Here is a 19,104-nt window from a genome sequence, read left to right as displayed (position 1 = left end):
TTGAGGGTTTTTTTTTTAAACTTAAAAAATATATATTCTAGGGTCAGTGGAAATGTAATCTGAAATTAAATATTTACTTTTTTTTTTCTGGTTTTTTTTTTTAAAAGATGGGGTTTCACCATCATGGCCAAGCTGGTCTTGAACTCCTGATCTCAGGTGATCCACCCACCTCAGCCTTTCAAAGTGCTAGGATTATAGGTGTGAGCCACCGCGCCTGGCCAAATATTAGCTTTAAAATTCACAATTTTGATTTTCCTGGCTTTTCAGGAATTGACTAACTGTAAAAGGGTCTTGAAAGTATCTGTTGTATTTAGTCAACATAAAAAGTCTTTTTTTTTTGCACTAAGAAAAGCTCATTGTAGAAAGGGTGGAATGTGGAATGTACAGAAAATTATTAGAAGAAGGGAACTATTATTAGTCTAGCTTATTTCCTTTCAGTCTTTTTTCAATTTTTTAAAAACATTGAATACTTACTGATTTTAGCTCTGTGCTCTGCCTTATTTAGTATTATATCATAAATACTTGATGTTTCAACAATTCTAAATAAACAATTTTCAGTGGCTTCATAAAAATAAAATAAAATAAAATATATACATGCAAATTACAGATCAGTTTCACTTATGCATATAACACTTAATCACATTTAACAGATCAAAGAAGAAAAATAATATAATGATTTCAGATGCTTAAAAGACACTGAACAAAATCCCACATTTAGGATAAGAGACAAATAACCACTACCAGCAGAATTTCTGTGAGGCAAGGATGCCCAATATCTTCGCTATGAGTTCATATTTTTTCTGGACTAGTTTAAACATTACTATTTTAAAACAACAACCAAAAATAAAAATAAAAAGGAGAAGAAATCAAAGAAATGTACAGAACGGGCAAAGCACATAGAGAAAATGCGGAAATGTACTAAAAGAGTTAGGGTAACAGAAGGATAAATATGATTTAAAGGCAAAGACATTCCAGAACACTCACTGTCCAAAGGTAAAAGGAGAAGCTACTGAGAAACCATGATTTGTTGGAATCACCATGAAAATTAGCAGATATGGAAACAAAAGAGAAGCTGAACACAGACCTAAAATCAGTGGCATAGTTAAGAACGAAAGAGGAAAGAAAGAAGGAAACGGGAGAGATATTGTATCACACAGTTGCCACCTCAATTACCACACACTGAAAAGCAGGAGGATAGAGCTGCTGTCTAGATGGAAAACAGCAGATCCAACTGAATGATCTCTGAATTACGTCCATTAAAAGACAGTTCTTTAACTGTATGTGATGTTTTTGGTTTACACAGGCCTTCATACCAGTGAGAAAAGATCTAGGGACATATCCGCTCTCATCCATGAGAAGAGTGATCATTGAATTTGTCACCCAAACCAGGACCTTTCTGAGACTGAAAGAGATCAGCATTAATCCCTATTCCAGGACAGCAGGTGTAAACCAGAAATGCCTCAGGTAAATGGGTATCCATCTGTGATGATGTAAGAATTTTTCCGTTTTGAGACTATCAGCATTAACATGTATTTTAGATATTTTACAACAGTTGTTAACGTTAGAATTAATACCATAATATAATTCAGACAGGGTGGTAGTTAATTTAGATATGCTTATAAAAACCAGGCTCTTGAATCACGTGTTTATGATATGTAATGTTGTAATATAAGATTAATATGAACTCCAAGTTTAGAATTTAACTAATTCTACTTTTATATATCCATTTCTGCTTTAGTTCACATTTTAGGCAATGTTTGAAAATAATGGAATTTTTTTAAAAAAATCAAAATTAGAAGAGATATCAAGAAGTAGAGTCCTCCAGCTTTAGATTTTGAGCATAAGTCTCACCTGTAGGACATTTCATCAGTGGCTATCTGGTCTCTGCTCCTTTAGAGGGCCATGCGCTGGCCCTCCCCATGAAGTGAGGAGTCCAGGGGGAAAGGGAGTGTGCCCGCCCAGAACTGGGGAGCAAGCTTGCTGGCCATTGTGTGGACCATTTGGACAGGCAGTGGCCAAAGGGCAGCTATTTGTGGACCTCTGTCTGTAGCTGTGAGAGGTCCCCTAGAGCAGCATATGCCTGGACGATGGAAGAAAAGGACTTGGGTGGGGACAGGGAAGGGTGAGCCTCTCTGAGCCACAGAGTTCCAGAATGGGACCCAAAAGAGTATAATAGTTTCTGGAACTGTTATATTTGGCTGTTGGTCCTTTGTCTTTGTGGTATATTCTTATGGGCTTTTGCTGTTATTTTTATAGTATACTATCTTAAAAATGGTATTGCTGAGCCAAATTTTATGCACCTTTTAAATTTTTAAATGTAATTTTTTGTTTGTAAGCAAGCTGTAACAATTTGCACTTTCCCTATGAGAAGTCTCACCTCTTCACACATTTCAAGAACTGAGAGTTTTTGTGATATGATGGATGAATGGGAACATCTCATCTCCATCTTCTGTTTGCATTTCTCATCCCGTAGGGAGACTGAGTATCTTTTCATGCATTTTTGAACATTTTCAGTCCTCTTATAAATTTCTTGTTTATATCCTATGCTCATTTTCCTACTTGGTGGCTAATTGATTCCTTATCCATTTATGGGAGCTTCTTCATGTGAAAGGTACAATCTCTTATCATGCTTGTAGATGCATTCTGCATTTCCCTTTTTTTATTTTGGCTTTGTTATGCTATTGTATGACATATACAAGCCTTGGGTTTTATACAATTAACTATATTTACAATCTCTCTGTTTTTCATATTTCTTTTTAAAAATGCCTATATGAAAATTGCTAAGAGAATAGATCTTAAGTGTTCTCAAAACACACACACACACACACACACACACACACACATAACTATTTGAGGTAATGGATATGTTAAGTAGTTTGATTATGGTAATCACTTTACAATGTGTATATATCAAAACATCACATTGTATTCCATAAACATATACAACTTTTATCTGTCTACTATGTTTCAATAAAGCTGAAAAAATTTAAAATAAAATAAACTTCAGCACTTAAACTTAACCTTGCCTATAAAAATAAAACATTTTTAAAATGTCTTGCCCTCTCAGTCTCTTATATTTTATTCTAATATTTATATTCTATAACTTTTTTTATACTTAGATTTTTCCTGTGGGATTTATTTTAACTTTGTATGTAGCATGACATACGTAACTAACTTGGTTTTCTTCCAGATGGATACACATGATTATACCAATTTTAATAAACAATCCTTTTCCCACTAAATGGAAGTGCCAGTTTTCTCATACATTGATTGTAGTGCTTCATCATATATTGTACCTATTTTGAATTCTAATCTTTTTCTATTGACCAGTTTGCTTTTCTTTGGACCAAAAGCATAGTTATAAAAATAGCTACTGTTGAAAGACAATGTCAAAAGAATTAAGAACTGGGAGAACGTGTTGGAAAAAACACATCTGTTAAAGGACTGTTATCCACAATACACAAAGAGCTCTTATAATTCAAAAATAAGATAAACAATCTGATCAAAAAATGGACCAAACACCTTAAGAGACAGCTCACCAAAGAAGATATACAGATGGCAAATAAGTATATGAAAAGATGCTTCACATCATGTGTCATCAGGGAAATGCAAATGAAGACAGTGAGCTATCAGGGATGACAAAAATCCAGAACACTGACTGCACTGAACACTAGTGAGGATGTGGAGCGATAGAAATTCTCATTCATTACTGCTGTGAATGCAAGATGCTACAGCCACCGTGGATGACAGTTTGGCAATTTCTTACCAGACTAAACATCCTCTTACTACATAATCCAGTAATTGTGCTTCTTGGTATTTACCCAAATACCAATATAATACTGGCTGGACTCTGTCAAGTAGAGATCCCACATGCTGCATCTATGAATGCTCTCTAATTTCAGGGTGTTTTATTCTGTTGTTGTACTGCAGTGACATCAAGGTGGGCACATTGTTTCCCATTGAAACCTTATGTTCACACAAAAACCTGCACACAAATGTTTACACCAGCTTTATTTACTAAATTTATCGCCAAAACTTGGACACAGAAAAGATGTCATTTGGTAAGTGAATGGATATATAACCTGTGGTACATCAGTGTAGCAGAATATTATTCCACACTAAAATGAAATGCACTACTAGCAAGTTATGAAAAGAAATGGATGAAACCTAAATGCATATTACTAAGTGAAAGAAGCCCTCTGAAAAGGCTACATACTATATAATTTCAACAGGTGATATTCTGGAAAGAGCAAAGCTATCTGGACAGTAAAATGATCAGTGGCTACCATGGGTTGGTGGGGAGGGCAGGATGAATAGAAGGAGCACAGAAGTTTTTTTAGGGCTGTGAAAGTACTCTGTATGATATTACAAGGGTGGACACACATCATTATACATTTGTTAAACGCCATACAATATACAACACCAAGAGGGAAGCTCAATGTAAACTATGGGCTTTGGGTGATTATAATGTGTCACAGTAGGTTCATCAATTGTAACAAAATGTAGCAGTCTGGTGGGACATGTTGATAATGGGGAAGGCTGTGCATGTGTGGGGTCAGTGGATACATGGGAAGCCTCTGCCCCTGCCTCTCATTTTTGCTGTGGATCTAAAACTGCTCTAAAGATAGTGTTTAATTTAAAAAATAGATTTTTTCTTGGTAGCAGTGGCAAGTATTCCTAATAGGCAATCCCTTAAATGAATGAAAGTACAAAGGAAATAGAAACATCCCAAATTCCAGACATAATCATCATTAACATTAGGTGACCATTATAAAATTCTCTTTCTATATGTACACATGACAACAGATATAAAAATGGGCATCATTTAAAATATAATATATTTATTATACATTTCATGCATATTAAATATGAGCATTAAATATGACATTTAATTCTACTTAAATTTAACAGAATAAAAAGTTCTGAAATGGGATCTAAAGAATCACTGATTTTATAGAAATCATTATTTGCTATAAATGTATCATTTCTGGCATGATCCCACTATGCTTAAATGAAAAGATAAATGAAGATAATAAGAAGTTTCAGTAATTTATTCTAAACCATAAGGATGTCATAATTCAATATAATATAATAAATAATATTAATGTGAGATTGTGATTGATCATAAGATTTTCCTGGCTTGTTATTCTGAAATTCATTTATTATCTCTTCAAATTTTTACTCTTACAACTTGTTTACGATTGATATAACTGAAAGCAATGTCAGCCACTGTTGCCAAATACAAGGATGCAAATAATTTCTAATCATGGCTTAAAGTGAGAAGGACCTTTATGCTAATGAAAATGTCAGTGAGGCTGTTAAGTGTATTTTATAGGAACTGTGGAAATTTCTATAAAATGTTGGGATAAATTTCTGATGTGATTGCAATACATAAATTTTAGGACATCTAGGGTTGATGATTCCTACAGAACAACTTGTCTAAAATGTTTTAACTCTTGACACAAACAGGTTTCATGCAATTCTGAATTTAACTTCAAATGTAAATGCAATGGCAACATTCCCTGTAGCTCCTGTAGGGCATGCAAGAAGCCCTAAGTGGCTCTGTGGTCTGTGTATAACTCGAAGGCCTGTTTTGCAACTTATGCTTGCATCTTCAATTACAGGGAAAAATTAATCCTAACATTGTCCTCTTCATCATGTTTTATCGGAAGCCCCTTATGGAAACGTGGCTTATTCTGTTCAATGTGACAAACTTTAAATGCAATTTTTACTTCTAATACTATGAGTATTTGCTTTGCAATGTTGCAGCAATTTTTAAAACTACAGGTTCTAAATTCTTACAAGGAACCTCATAACTCTCCGACATGCATTCTTGCAATACCCATGTGTGGACTTTTTGGTAATAAATTGCCGATCAGATTGATAGAGTGAACCCTGAAGATTCCTGCTCTAAGTCCGCTACTGCCCATGAATAATTCTCCCTTTGCCTACTGCCACTGTACCCACCAACAGCGTGGACCCAGATCCCAACCCGGCCTGTGCCTTTGAGGCCCCACCATTCCCCTGGGGCAGATGTGCCCAGGCAACTGCTTGGTGCACACGCGGTCGCCATGTTCCTACGTCTGAGCCTGTGTGTGGAGGCATTTTCCCCAAGCAGAGCTTTTCACTCACGTGTATTCTCTAATGTCCATGCTTCACTTAAAAAACATGAGTTCAATGGTAGAAGCTTTAGTTAGTTCCAAAGAATCCCAGCGAATCATTAAGGCAACACGGGGACCCTCCCGAGAGCAGGACCCTGTTGTAAGCCTATGATGCTTGCACAATCTGTAAGCCCATGGAGCTGTCTCTGCCACCACTGAGCGTAGCGTTTTAGAGTTGCCACTGTGCAGTGGACTATTTGGACATCCATCTGAGATGCTATGTGGATTCCTGCGCAGCTCACTGTTTCTTCAACCACTATGGCCTTGCATGAAAAAGGGCTTATATAAAGGTGACTTTGAACTTTGCCACACTATCTTCATGGAGTTCTAGGCTTTCTCACACTTGTAGGATCATTACTAGTTTTCTCATTCCAGACACCTTGGTTCAAACATTGGCTAAGACGTGCTTACCATCAGTGCTCAGTCTAACTGCTGTTCCTTTGTAGCCACTTTGCACGCATTGTGCCTGAAACCACCTATACTGGGAACCTGGATTTCTAACAATAAATTTAAACCAAGAAATAGCCATTGCAGTCATACAGATGAGCAAAACAGTCCACTTCAGGGCTACTACAGTTCCGCTTCCCCCTTCTCCCTCCTCCCGCTAGTCCTCCTCAGCCAGTCGCCACCACAGCGGTGGGTGCCGGGCGTGGTGTCGGTGGGTTGGTTGGTTTGTCTCTCACCGTTGGTGTCCGTGCCGTTGAATTGCCCGCCATGGCTGAGCTGGATCCATTCGGCGCCCCTGCCGGCGCCCCTGGCGGTCCCGCGCTGGGGAACGGAGTGGCCGGCGCCGGCGAGGAGGACCCGGCCGCGGCCTTCTTGGTGCAGCAGGAGAGCGAGATTGCGGGCATCGAGAACGACGAGGCCTTCACCGTCCTGGACGGCGGCGCCCCCGGGCCCCAGCCGCACGGCGAACCGCCAGGAGGTCCGGATGCTGTTGATGGAGTAATGAATGGCGAATACTACCGGGAAAGTAATGGTCCAACACACGGTTATGCAGCTATTTCACAAGTGGATCGACTGCAGTCAGAGCCTGAAAGTATCCGTAAATGGAGAGAAGAGCAAACAGAACGCTTGGACGCTCTTGATGCCAATTCTCGGAAGCAAGAAGCAGAGTGGAAAGAGAAGGCAATAAAGGAGCTCGAAGAGTGGTATGCGAGACAAGACGAGCAGCTACAGAAAACAAAAGCAAACAACAGGGCAGCAGAAGAAGCCTTTGTAAATGACATTGACGAGTTGTCCCCAGGCACTGAGTGGCAACGGGTGGCCCGGCTGTGTGACTTTAACCCCAAGTCCAGCAAGCAGGCCAAAGACGTCTCCCGCATGCGCTCAGTGCTCATCTCCCTCAAGCAGGCCCCGCTGGTGCACTGAAGAGCCACCCTGTGGAAACACTACATCTGCAATATCTTAATCCTCCTCAGTGAACTCTTCACAGTCATTGGATTAATTATGTTGAGTTCTTTTGGACCAAACCTTTTTGTCTTTAGAATTGATCATTGTTTGTGATTGCATGTTTCCTTCAACTGTGTTCTCCCTGGCATTCAGGGAGGAGGGGGAGGAGGAAAAGAAAGAGAGGGAAGCCTCCCAACAGTAGCCTCAACCTGTGCTTTTGTGCATTATTCTGAGAATAAATTTCTGTTTCAAACTAAAAAAAAAAAAATGAGAGATACAAACATAAAATTATAAAGGTGAATTATATTTGTGCGTTTTACTGTCTACATGATAATTATGCAAGCATCTTTGTTAACATATGCTCTGCTGCTAACAAATTTCATTCCGCTTAATGGTAAATGTGATACTGTTGTCCAATATAAGCAAATCTATAAATTGAAGACAATAAAAATAAGCATTTCTTCAAATATATGTTTAGATATTTGCATGACTCTTTGGAACATATCTTCCTTAAATCTAATGCATTCCCCAAAACAATGCATCTGAACATGAAGACTCATGCTGCAAAACTTGTTTCCGTGAGGATAAATGTAAGTCAGGGAAAAAACAGAATTAAAACCATAAACACCAAAGCACTGTCGTTTGAACCTGCTGCTATAGACTAGTTTACCATAATCTTCCTTCACAGCAATATCTGGACTCTCTGCAGTAAGGACCTTGCCTTTGTTAGCATTTGATTAGATTTGGGGTAACATACAAATTCAATATCTAAGTCAGAACTTTAAAGCAGAAAGACCTCTTGTGATTATAGTCCAGCATTTCTAAGAGATAGTTCAGAGAGTGGGAAATGGTCATTGGGCACAATGCTAACTAGTTCATTTTTTCCCATCATTTCATTTTGCAAGTGTTCAGACACAGAAAAGCCATGGCTACGGCAGAGTGAACGCATACATGACCAGTACTCAGAATCTACCATTCACTTTATCACCCTTGCCTTGACTTACCGACTCATCCCCCCTTCCCTCTAGCCACCCACCAGGCCACTTCATTTTTTAATACATTTTAAAGTAAGTTACAGACATCAGTCCCCTTCACCCTAAATACTTTGGGGTACATATCATTGACTTGAGTTCAACATGTATCTATTCTGTGTTTTTTCTAGTTAAAGTTACAGAGAGGGAAATGCACAAATCTCAAGGGGATCTATCAATGAGTTTTGAAAAATTTGGTATACACCTGTATAACCAGATTCCCATCAAGATATAGAATGTTGCCATCACCCCTGAAAGTTCCCTTAGGCCTCCCCCGTGACTTCCAGCCAGCCCCACTGATGGGGCCACTTTTCTGGCCTCCTTCATTATTGATTAGTGTTGTCCATGAATCAGGTCATTTTCATCTTTCTTCTATAACTGAATACACAGAATTTTACAGGCTTTGCTTTCAAACTAGTGAAATTTTAGTCTTTTATTAAATGTTCATTTATTTTTTAATACTTAAGGACAATTTCTAATGACAACCAAGAAAATACCTCCAGAAAAATGCCAAAGCAAATCTTTGATGTGTTCGAGCAAAGCACAGTCTCCTGAAGAGGCAGGTTTTGGCAAAAGGGAGAGGATCTCTTGCTTCTCTCAAGGTAGCCTGGCTGTTTAGGAGAGAGAAAATAGGCAAATTCATTTTGTGAATATCTTCTGTGGGAAAATCAAAACAACTCCATCTTCTCATTTATCCTGGGCTTGATTCTGTTTCCTTTTCTCACATCACTGGAAGGCAGAACATTTTCTCCCCACAGCTCTGCTTGAGGTCTTTTCTATTTTATTTTCGGAAGTTGCTTGCCAGAGACAAGGGGGTTCTCTGCAGGCTGCACAGTTTAATCAGCAAGAGTGAGGTGTTCCAGGATCCAGTGGCTTCTGAGGCCTCAGCTCCTGGAGAACACAGAGGACTTATCTTAGATCATTTCCAGCGGGCTGCCCTGGCAAGGCCAGAGATAGAAATGCAGCAAGTAAGCAGAAAAATACGAGTGCCCTCACCTCTCCCTCCTGTTTGTTTTGCTTGGCAGGTTGATTGGAAGTAGAACGTCAGGTCTACCAAAACCCAAAACTGTTGGCCTAGAGTACAGCTCCTAGTTTGATCAATGCTGAACTGCCATTGCTCTGCCATAAAGTACAAATATTGATTGACTTATTTACTCATTTATTCATTTACTTATTTATTCCAAATACTCATTGTCCCCCGAGCTCCCAAAATGGTCTTAACATTTTCTTTCTACCCACGATGCAAGCCTAAAAGTAGCCCCTGATGCCTTCCTTCCTCACTGCAGCCAACCTACTGCTGACATCTGCCTGCATGGCCTCTCTAGTACCGCTAGAATATGCTTACTTGTCTCTGTTTATTCATAAAATATAAGTAAATGAGTATATGTCCCAGGGGTTTACCAGACAGCGAGTACACAGTATACACGAAGAAGAATAGGCTCATGCTCCCTGGAGATTACATTCTAGGGAGGAGAAAAACATGAACTGACAGGAGCAAACACTTGCGTACAATAAGTCCTCACTTAATGTCATCAGCTGGTTCTTAAAAACTGTGACTAAGCAAAACGACATAACTAAACCAATTTTGCCATAAGCTAATTTATGTAAACAAGAGTTAAATTCCCATGCCACATTTCTAGTCACAAAAACATCATCACACTTCTAAATAAAGACCCAAACACTTGTAATATTAAACACTTAAATACATGTGAGCTATACATGCATTTAAGAAACATGAATAAAAACAAGATAATTTTTTATTCCATCTTTGGTGAATCAGCAAGGGATGACAGTGGCCGTGGTGGTCGGTTAAATCAAGCAATAAGAGTTTGCAAAGCAAAAATTGTCAGGAGCATCTCCTCCCACCACGCAGTTCAAAAGTAAGCAAGAACCAGTCTGGCAGGCCCGCTGAGCGTCTCGGTACGGCACCGTCTCGGTACGGCACCGTCTCCGTACGGTACCGTCGCGGTATGGTACCGCCTTGGTCCTTGCTGCATATCTTACCTGATGATCACAGATCTTGCACATTTTTATTTTACAGTCATTTGTAGTCATCCACTCATTCCTTTTCTCCAGCCCTCTTATTTTAATTTATGGTAGTGGGAGGTCATTGCCTGTCCCAGCAATGCAGGGTGAAAGGCGGGGCCTGCCCTGGACAGGATGCCATCTCATCATAGGGCACACTCGAACCCACCCACACCTGTTCACTCACACTGGGATGTGTGGACACGCCAATCCATCTAACAGATGTACTTTTGGGATGTGGGAGAAACCAGAGTGCTCCAAGAAAAACCACTTTCTCTGTGAGGAGAACTTGCAAATGCCACACATTAAGTGGCTCTTGAAAATCAGGAGCCACTTGTATTTCTTGTTTTTCTCATCAATGTTATAATGAAACCGTGTTGTTTGAGGACCTGCTGAATCAGATCACGTCAAGTGCTATGAATAAGAAATTCAAGACCAAAGGTCTGGCAACACCATGAGAAGAAGAGGGAGAAACAGTATGTAGAGTGGTCAAAGGTGAATACATTACTAAGATTGAATGATGAGAAAGAGACAGTCATGTGATGATCTGTTTGGGAATTTCGGGTACAGGGACTTGGCACTGACACCTCACCTTTACCTACCGTCATTCCCTCCCTAACCCCATTAGTGGCTCTACTGTGTCCTGTGCACTGATGCTCTGAAACGCAAGCCTGATTCCATCAGTTTCCCGGTCTTCCTGTCGTGCCTATCAAAACACCCAATGGCTCTGTGCTGCTGCTGCTCTTAGGGAAAAATGTCCTTACCGTGGAGGCTCGTGACCCGCTGGTGCAGCACCAGCCCATGCCTTCTTCTCCAGCCATGCGTCCACACCCTTCCAGCCCCGTGGGCTGCTCAGCCTTCACAGCCATTGAACTTGCACAGGTGCTGTTTTTCCTGTGGTCAGAGGCCCTGTTCACCTCTGTTTTCCTAGTAAATCCAGGCTCATCCTTTAAATTCCAGATTACTCCTCATTACCTCAGGAAAATCTTCCCTGAGGCATTTTTTGGAATTAGATGACCCAACTGCATGTATTCAGGGCACAATGTCCTCCCTTATATAACGCTGATCACTCTGGAAGTTTCCCATGCAATTTAGGATTATTTGATTAATGTCTGTCTGTAAGATTCTGTTGTGTGGGGGATGTGCATGTGGTGTTCGTGTGTGGGAGTGTGTGTTGTATGGAGGATATGGTGTGTGTGTGTGTGTGTGCACGTGAGCATGTGGTGTTTGTGTGTGTTGTATGGGGGATATGGTGTGTGTGTGTGTGTGTGTGTGCATGCGCACTGTGGTGTGTATCTAGGAGAAAGAATTGATGAGCATTACTAAATAATACTCAAGTCTCTGCCATGTATATTTTAGCAGCTGCTAGTAGAAGATGGATTGGGTTATTGTTGTTGTTGTTTTTGCTTTTTTTTCTTGAAATGGAGTCTTGCTCTGTCGCCAGGCTGGAGTGCGGTAGTGCCATCTCGGCTCACTGCAACCTCCACCTTGTGAGTTCAAGCAATTCTCCTGCCTTAGCCTCCAGAATAGCTGGGACTGCAGGCGCATGCCACCATTCCAAGCTAATTTTTGTATTTTTAGTAGAGACAGGTTTTACCATATTGGCTAGGATGGTCTCAATCGCTTGACCTCACAATCCACCCACCTCAGCCTCCCAAAGTACTGGGATTACAGGCGTGAGCCACTGCTCCTGGCCTTTGCTTTGTTTTTTATTTCTATTTCTTAGGTTCTGTTATTACATTGTCCTAGCAGAGTGTACATTTCTGCAAAAGTGATAAGCCATATTAAATAATCTCAGGAGAACTCTGAAATAGAAGTGAATAAAAATTAGGTAAGGTAGTATTTAACAAAGAGGGTCTTTTTAAAAAATTATTATTTAAGCTCAAAACATATGAGACACACGTAAGAAAGCCCTTGGTAAATATTTTGGGAAAAAAAAGTTGTATTTCCTGCAGAAATTATTTTTGGTATTTATTGCAAAATAGAAAATCTAATTTTCTCAAAATTTTAAGTTTGCATGACACAGCAATATGGCGTTCAGAACAGACCTGGATGTCCACAGTTTTTCCCTGGCTCTGCCCCCAGCTGGTCTGAAGTGGTGATTGCCCATTTAGCTACAGAGTCCAAGGGTCATTTCCTGTGTACTGTCACGAGTCCCTGTGGCCACCTGCTGGTGACTAACAGAGACCCCACAGCGAGGGTGGCTTGCTGAAGTGGGCAGCACAGTCCCTGCCTCCTTTTCCCCGCTGCTACGTACAACCCTTCAAGGCTGCAGGCGCCAGTCTTGCTGTGGCCTTCTGCTCTACGTATTCTGTGGAGGTTTTCATAAAGAGATATTTTGTTTTCAATCACATTTGGGTTGGATTGATTGAACTGGAAGCAATTTAAGCCAAAGATTTTTTTATAGACTCTCCAAAGGACACTTTCTGACCCTCACTTGCCAGGTCAAATCACAGTATAATTTTCTTGGAAATCAATTTTTTAAATAGTTAACAAAGATCTTTCCAAAACAATTTTCCCCATAAATCTAAGGCAAGGCAAACAACCCCCATTTTGTCTCTTGTCTATGAACACAATATGAAATTGTGAAACTGGTTTCAGTTAGAGATAGGTTTCTAAAACTAGCCTGTGAGGCACATGTGGATCAGAAATCAGTTCATGCAAACATCTTCAGTGTGTGCAGCTGTCTAGAGGTGGCACTAACACAGGCTTGAAGACCTACTATCTTCTCCCTTCCCCCTTCAATAATTTCCCCTGTTACCCTCTTATTACCACGTGTTTGCCCACAACCATAAAACAAAGATATACCAGGATTCTGTCATAAAAGTTTGCACCTCTCTACATTTAAGCTGGCTTAGCTTACTATTAATTTATCTCCACTTGTTGAGTCATTATTTTTTTGTAAGAGTCTATGAGAAGATAACAGGCCTGTGTCTTTTTGGGTGAGGCTAAAAATCCCAAAGAAAGAGTAGGCAGGAAAGAGGAGACAGGCAGGGAAAATGCTGTGTGTCAGCAATCAGCTGTACACATCACTGCAGAGCTATAATTATCTATAATACCGAAAGCTTCAGAAGGAGAAATTTCACATCACTTCTACAAAACCTCCAGGACTAGAGTTATCTATAATACTTAGAGAGATTTCAGCAAAAAAAAATAATAATAATTCAGTGAAAAAACATCTTTTTCTTTTGGCATAACTAAGCCTGAAGCTTGTGAATCTCAGCATGTATGTGTTGCTTTAATTACCGTTAGGGAGAAGGTGAGGTGCAAAGACTCTGTCACATTTCAGCCTTCTGGGGAGTAGAGAAGTCAGTTTACATCAGCAAAAGATAAAGAGGTCACCTCTCAATCTGAGAGAACACTTCCCTTTTCTGGGCACTCTGTAGCTGTGGCTCCTGGGAGAGTTGTGTTTTGGTTTTGGACACATGATATCACAGCTACGGGAAATACATGTTGTGTTACTGTCTTTCATCATTAAAAGAAACCCAACATTTCCCTAATGGGAAACAATTGCCTTGGAGTGGGCTCTGACAACTTTATTGTGCTGAGGAAAGTAGCTGTGCTCAACCTGTAATTACAGTGACACAACAAACCTTGGCAAACGCCAGAGCGAACAACCTTTTCGTCCCGGAGTCCTGAGGTGCAGGAGCGCTTGGAGGTGCACAGCCTCTCTGGGAGGTACCCTGCGTGCCTTCTGCCTGCTCCACCAGTGCCCCTGGGGACGTGCTCCCTCACATGCCTCAAATGCCCATAAACAGAGCATTCAGAGTCCTTATTTAAGTAGATGGACCCAGGCCCACCCTGGACTTACTACGTCAGACTCTCCAGGGAAGGGATGAAGAATTCAAGGTGGACATTTTTACTATTCACCAAATTGGGAAATGTTGAGGGATCCCTGAAGTCCCTTTCAGGTCTAACTCTCTATGATAGTCTCTGCTCATTGATCTCAATAAGATTAAAAAAATAATAAAATAAAATAACAGGTAAATGAGAACAATCCAAAAACACTTATCCAAACAGAGATTCCTTTTTCTTACACCCCTCGGTCATACTGAGATCTCTAAAGGCACTGGGTCTATTTGTGCTTTGAACTAACCTCCGGATTTGAGACAGCCTGCGATGGCAGCTCATATCTGGTGTTCATTTACAGAGTGCTCATCATTTATTTATTTGGAAAATTTTAAGTGCTTATTCTGTTCCCTATCCTCACGTGTTTCCTATCCAATAAAACTACTATCACATAGTAGAGTTTTAAGCTTCATAGGTAATAGAATAAGATAATACAAGTTTCTTGACCTCATGACACTTACAATCTGATTGGATAAGCAATGGAAATAAGTCAAGTAAAAGTGCACGTCAATCACATAAAAAATATTACAAAGGAGCATGTGGTCAAGGGCTATAATGCAAACATTAATAAAAGCATGAATCATTTATCCTGGAAAAGTTTAGTTACCTGTTTTTGTCAAATGGCACACATTGTTGTATTGCTTTTGAAATAAAATTTATATGTCCTTTGCAAATAAAGAACTTGAATATACAATATGTTGCATGAATGTCAACAACCTTGAGTAGCTGGTAACTGTATGGAAATAATGCTTTAACTTAAGTACTGAAGAACACAGGTCCACATGACAAAGACAACTGTAACAAGTTTGCTGTGTTCAAAAGGAGGAAGAGGGAGAGGAGATTTGAGAGTAGGTGTCTGTCTAAAGCACCAACCAAAATCAAATGCTGCCCGATGTAAGAAAAATATGAAGTGATGGATAAATCAGAGGGCACGTGGAGTTCTCAGGAGCCTTGTGTAAGGAGGCATCTCTAAGCTGTGTATTTTGAGAAACAGTATGGGCATACTCACAGATTCCACATTTTAATGGCATGCAGAACTTTCTGGAAGTAAAATCCCAAGTGAGGAATATCAGCTGTGAGTGGCAAGCTTTATGGGTGGGTGTGTCGAGACTTTGGTCCATTCTCTGAAAGGTGTGCAAAGCAGGAGAGAGCCACCCACTGGCAAGCCTCCCTCTTTGTTAAGAACAGAAGTCACTGAAATTTGACAAGATGTGGATATAGCAATGTAGGAATATCCAGAAATCTCGAGATCCTGGTAATAGCAACAGCAATATGCTGGAAGCCAGGCAGCAGGGAGGTCTCCTCTCCTAGGGTCCTTGTCCCTCGCTAAGCAGAGGCTTCTCACTGGCGCATGGCACCTGCCTCCAGAGGATCCACCTCACACCCACCATTAATTTGGGCAATGCAGGCTCTAGTTATAGTAAGAAAAATCCGTCTAAATAAAAACAGTGTAATACACTGTATTCCATTTGGATAATAACACCCAGTGCTGGTAAGACTCCAAGGAAGTTGGCATATAATTGGTTTAATGATTATTATACAGCCATATGATGGCACACTGTGCTGCCATTAAGGTCAAGCACTTGTATTGGTATAAAAATATTTTCTAAGTTAAAAGAAAAAAGAAAAAAAAAGCTACTTACTAGAACTGTACAATAGGATACGATTCTATATTTACACACACATCCCCTATAAATATTTTAGCCATTAATTTATACAAGTGCATATACATTGATATTTTTGTAGGGAAGTATGGAGAATCCTCTTGAAAATGATCTAACAAAAATGTTCTATTTCAGAATACTATGGTTACAAACAATTTTCACTTTTCACATTTTTATTTGTTTTACAAAGGTGTGAATTTCTTCTGCAGTTAGACAAGGATTACGACTAAAGAACAAGTGGCTTTATCTAGATTGATAGTTAATATCACAGTCATTTATTTTAAGAAGTTGCCCAGGGCATGCTAAGTCACTGTCAAGGTGAAGTACGAGGGGGTGGGCATGTTCAGGTGGAAAGGTGCTGCTCAGGGAAGAGGTGGGAGGAGGCTGCAGGCGCTGTGTGCTGACTTGCCTGAGCTAGCACAGATGCAGCACGCTGCTCCCATGTCATGTCTCATGGCATTTTCGCTCCCCAATCTGCTAACAGGGCATCCGATTAATGGTAATAGATTACATTTTACCATTCCCTCCACCACCACAATCTGCAGCCAAAACCATGCAAGGGGCATCCTAAGCTCTCAAAAAAAATCTCTATGGGGAAGAGATTTCTTGAGGGCCAAGAACTGAGCTCCATGCCTTTAAGGATGAGAATTCTGGGGTCCTGGGTGCCTTTTAAGGTGATCTGGGAGATGTAGGCTCTGGGAGGGTATGTCTTGTTGGCATCACTAACTCCCAGCACTGTGAGGAGTCACAGAACCAGAAGGCCAGAGGACAGACCTTGAAAGGGTGGGATCCCAAGAATTGGTCTCAGGTGCCCAGGTCCACTGGTGCTCAGGTAAGCCAGCTCTCTGCAATAAATAAAAATAAAAAGCACTGAGTTTGAGAATTTGCCAATTTTCATGACATAATTTTTCCCACTATGGCCAACTTCACGCTGCTAATGGTTTTATGAGAAGACATTTAAACATTAGCAGCTGCTGCAACCTGACAGCAGCAACACAGCTGAGCCCAGGAGTGGCACAGCCACTCTCACTTCATTTATAGACTGGAAACTCCTATACATTTGCAAATTGAAAAAATGAATAGCATCCCCATTATCAGAGGCTAACAGGATTCTGATAAACATAAAATTTCTAAGCCTGTGCAACAAGTAATAGTTCATCCCTGTTTTCCACCCTCAAAATAACCAGCATTCATGTCTCTTTAGCAAATGGATCTTGAGAAAGATCTCCTTCTCGGACAAGCATTATTCAAATCTTTGAATTCTAAATTCATCCTAAAATAAGTAGGATTGGTGATGAAAACGACATCTGCCTGCAAACGTGTCGTTTTCATCAAAGCACGAACACACTGATGGAGTCTATTGTAAATTGGCATTAATATTATCTAATTCACAAGACTGTTGTAAAAATTCAGAAAGGTGATGCATGAATACAATTTGTAAAATATAAAGTACTCTTCAAATGTTATTTGGAAATAATATCATTACATAGTTTGCAGATGCAATCAATGGCTCAGGGATTTCTGTCTAACAAAGGCTTGGGGCGGTAGCAGATTGGGTGTGGGAACGAGGAGAATTCTTCTCTTGACATCATATTTGCATAGCAGCTGCACCGTTTCCTCTTCATGATTTATTTGGAATGACTGGCAAGGTCTGATGCACATTGATGGAACTCAGATTCCCTAAGGCATTCTGTTGTACCATGTTGTGTTCAGAGTCCCTCATTAAGAACAAAAAAACCAAATAAGAATAACAAAACAAACAAAACAGACTTCTTATACAACAATTTATGCCTAAAAACCAAATACATATGTGTGTGTGGGGTAGATACATGAGCAAATAAACACATGCACATATATATATACAAATATACATATGCATATATCTATCAAGGAGATGTCCCCTTAAAATAAATATGTTAAGGCAGAATCATAAATTATGCTCATTTTGAACACCAGAATCTCAGGAATCATTAACAATATTTTAAAGTACTATTTTGTAAAAAACATCAAAAAGAAAGAGAATGAATGAACTGAACCTATCTTTTTAAATGAGAACTTGTAAATGAACTTTACTAAAATGATAAAAGAAGCATTAACATGTATAAAGCAAATCATGTATAATCTCTTGTTTTTCTGGGGTTAACACTGACTACCTAAGGACTGAGCATAAATATGAAGCACTTGGGCCTGGCACAGTGGCTCACTCCTGTAATCTCAGACATTTGGGAGGCTGAGGTAGGCAGATCATGAAGTCAGGAGATCGAGACCATCCTGGTCAACATGATGAAAACCTGTCTCTACTAAAAATACAAAAATTAGCTGGGCGTGGTGGCATATGCCTATAATCACAGCTACTTGGAAGGCTGAGGCAGGAGAATTGCCTGAACCCAGGAGGCCGAGGTTGCAGTGAGCCGAGATTGCACCATTGCACTCCAGCCTGGGTAACAAGAGCGAAACTCCGTCTCAATTTAAAAAAAAAAAAAAAAAAAAAAAAAAATACACAAATACTTATTTCCAGCCAGGGTTAGCTCAGTTCTACTTATTTCTCCCCAACAGCTTTCTAGATTGTATTACAGTTACAGTTGCCCACAGTATTTAGTATGGCAACACGCTGTGCAGGTTTGTAACCTAGAAGCAATAGGCTGTACCATGTAGCCTGCGTGTGTAGGAGGCTACACCATCTAGGTTTGTGTACGTGCACCCTACAATGGTGGCATAATGATGAAATCACCTAACGACACATGTTTCAGATCGTGCCTGCATTGACAAGTGATGCATGACTGTACATCAATCCCGCTGGCACAGATTTGCACTTTCATGGCAAGCACAGGTGACCTGGCAAAGACTCTCTCCTTTGACCAGAACTTGAGTCAACCACATGAGTTCTTTCCAAGAGGCCTGACCTTGGGCGTCCCTTTCTGTCTTGTTGAATACAGTTTGACCAAGAATCGTGCTAAGTCAGTTCAGTGAAGACAGCTCACC

General features: G+C 40.1%; 1 protein-coding gene across 2 annotated transcripts; it reads left to right on the top strand.

The window, feature by feature from the left end:
* Positions 1 to 6,875: 6,875 nt before the first annotated feature.
* Positions 6,876 to 7,564, top strand: LOC105730771 (clathrin light chain A-like). 2 transcript variants are annotated; one of them, XM_064361285.1, is made up of 2 exons: positions 6,876 to 7,090; positions 7,247 to 7,564. In XM_064361285.1, exons 1-2 carry the CDS (start codon positions 6,876 to 6,878, stop codon positions 7,530 to 7,532), a joined length of 501 nt encoding a protein of 166 aa, XP_064217355.1. In that variant the 3' UTR covers positions 7,533 to 7,564. The 2 variants fall into 2 exon arrangements, with proteins under 2 accessions (XP_064217355.1, XP_012327607.3); XM_012472184.3 differs by having other exon boundaries at positions 6,876 to 7,564.
* The last annotated feature ends 11,540 nt before the right edge of the window (positions 7,565 to 19,104 follow it).

The sequence above is a fragment of the Aotus nancymaae genome, unplaced genomic scaffold (assembly GCF_030222135.1).
Source record: "Aotus nancymaae isolate 86718 unplaced genomic scaffold, 86718_ANA_hifiasm-v0.15.2.pri h1tg000041l, whole genome shotgun sequence".
In the NCBI taxonomy this organism is placed as follows: domain Eukaryota; kingdom Metazoa; phylum Chordata; class Mammalia; order Primates; family Aotidae; genus Aotus; species Aotus nancymaae.
This window is presented reverse-complemented; position numbering and strand designations above follow the sequence as displayed.

Bases quoted from the DNA above. Each gene is read 5' to 3' on its own strand.
- LOC105730771 (XM_012472184.3), top strand. From the start codon at position 6,876: ATGGCTGAGCTGGATCCATTCGGCGCCCCTGCCGGCGCCCCTGGCGGT.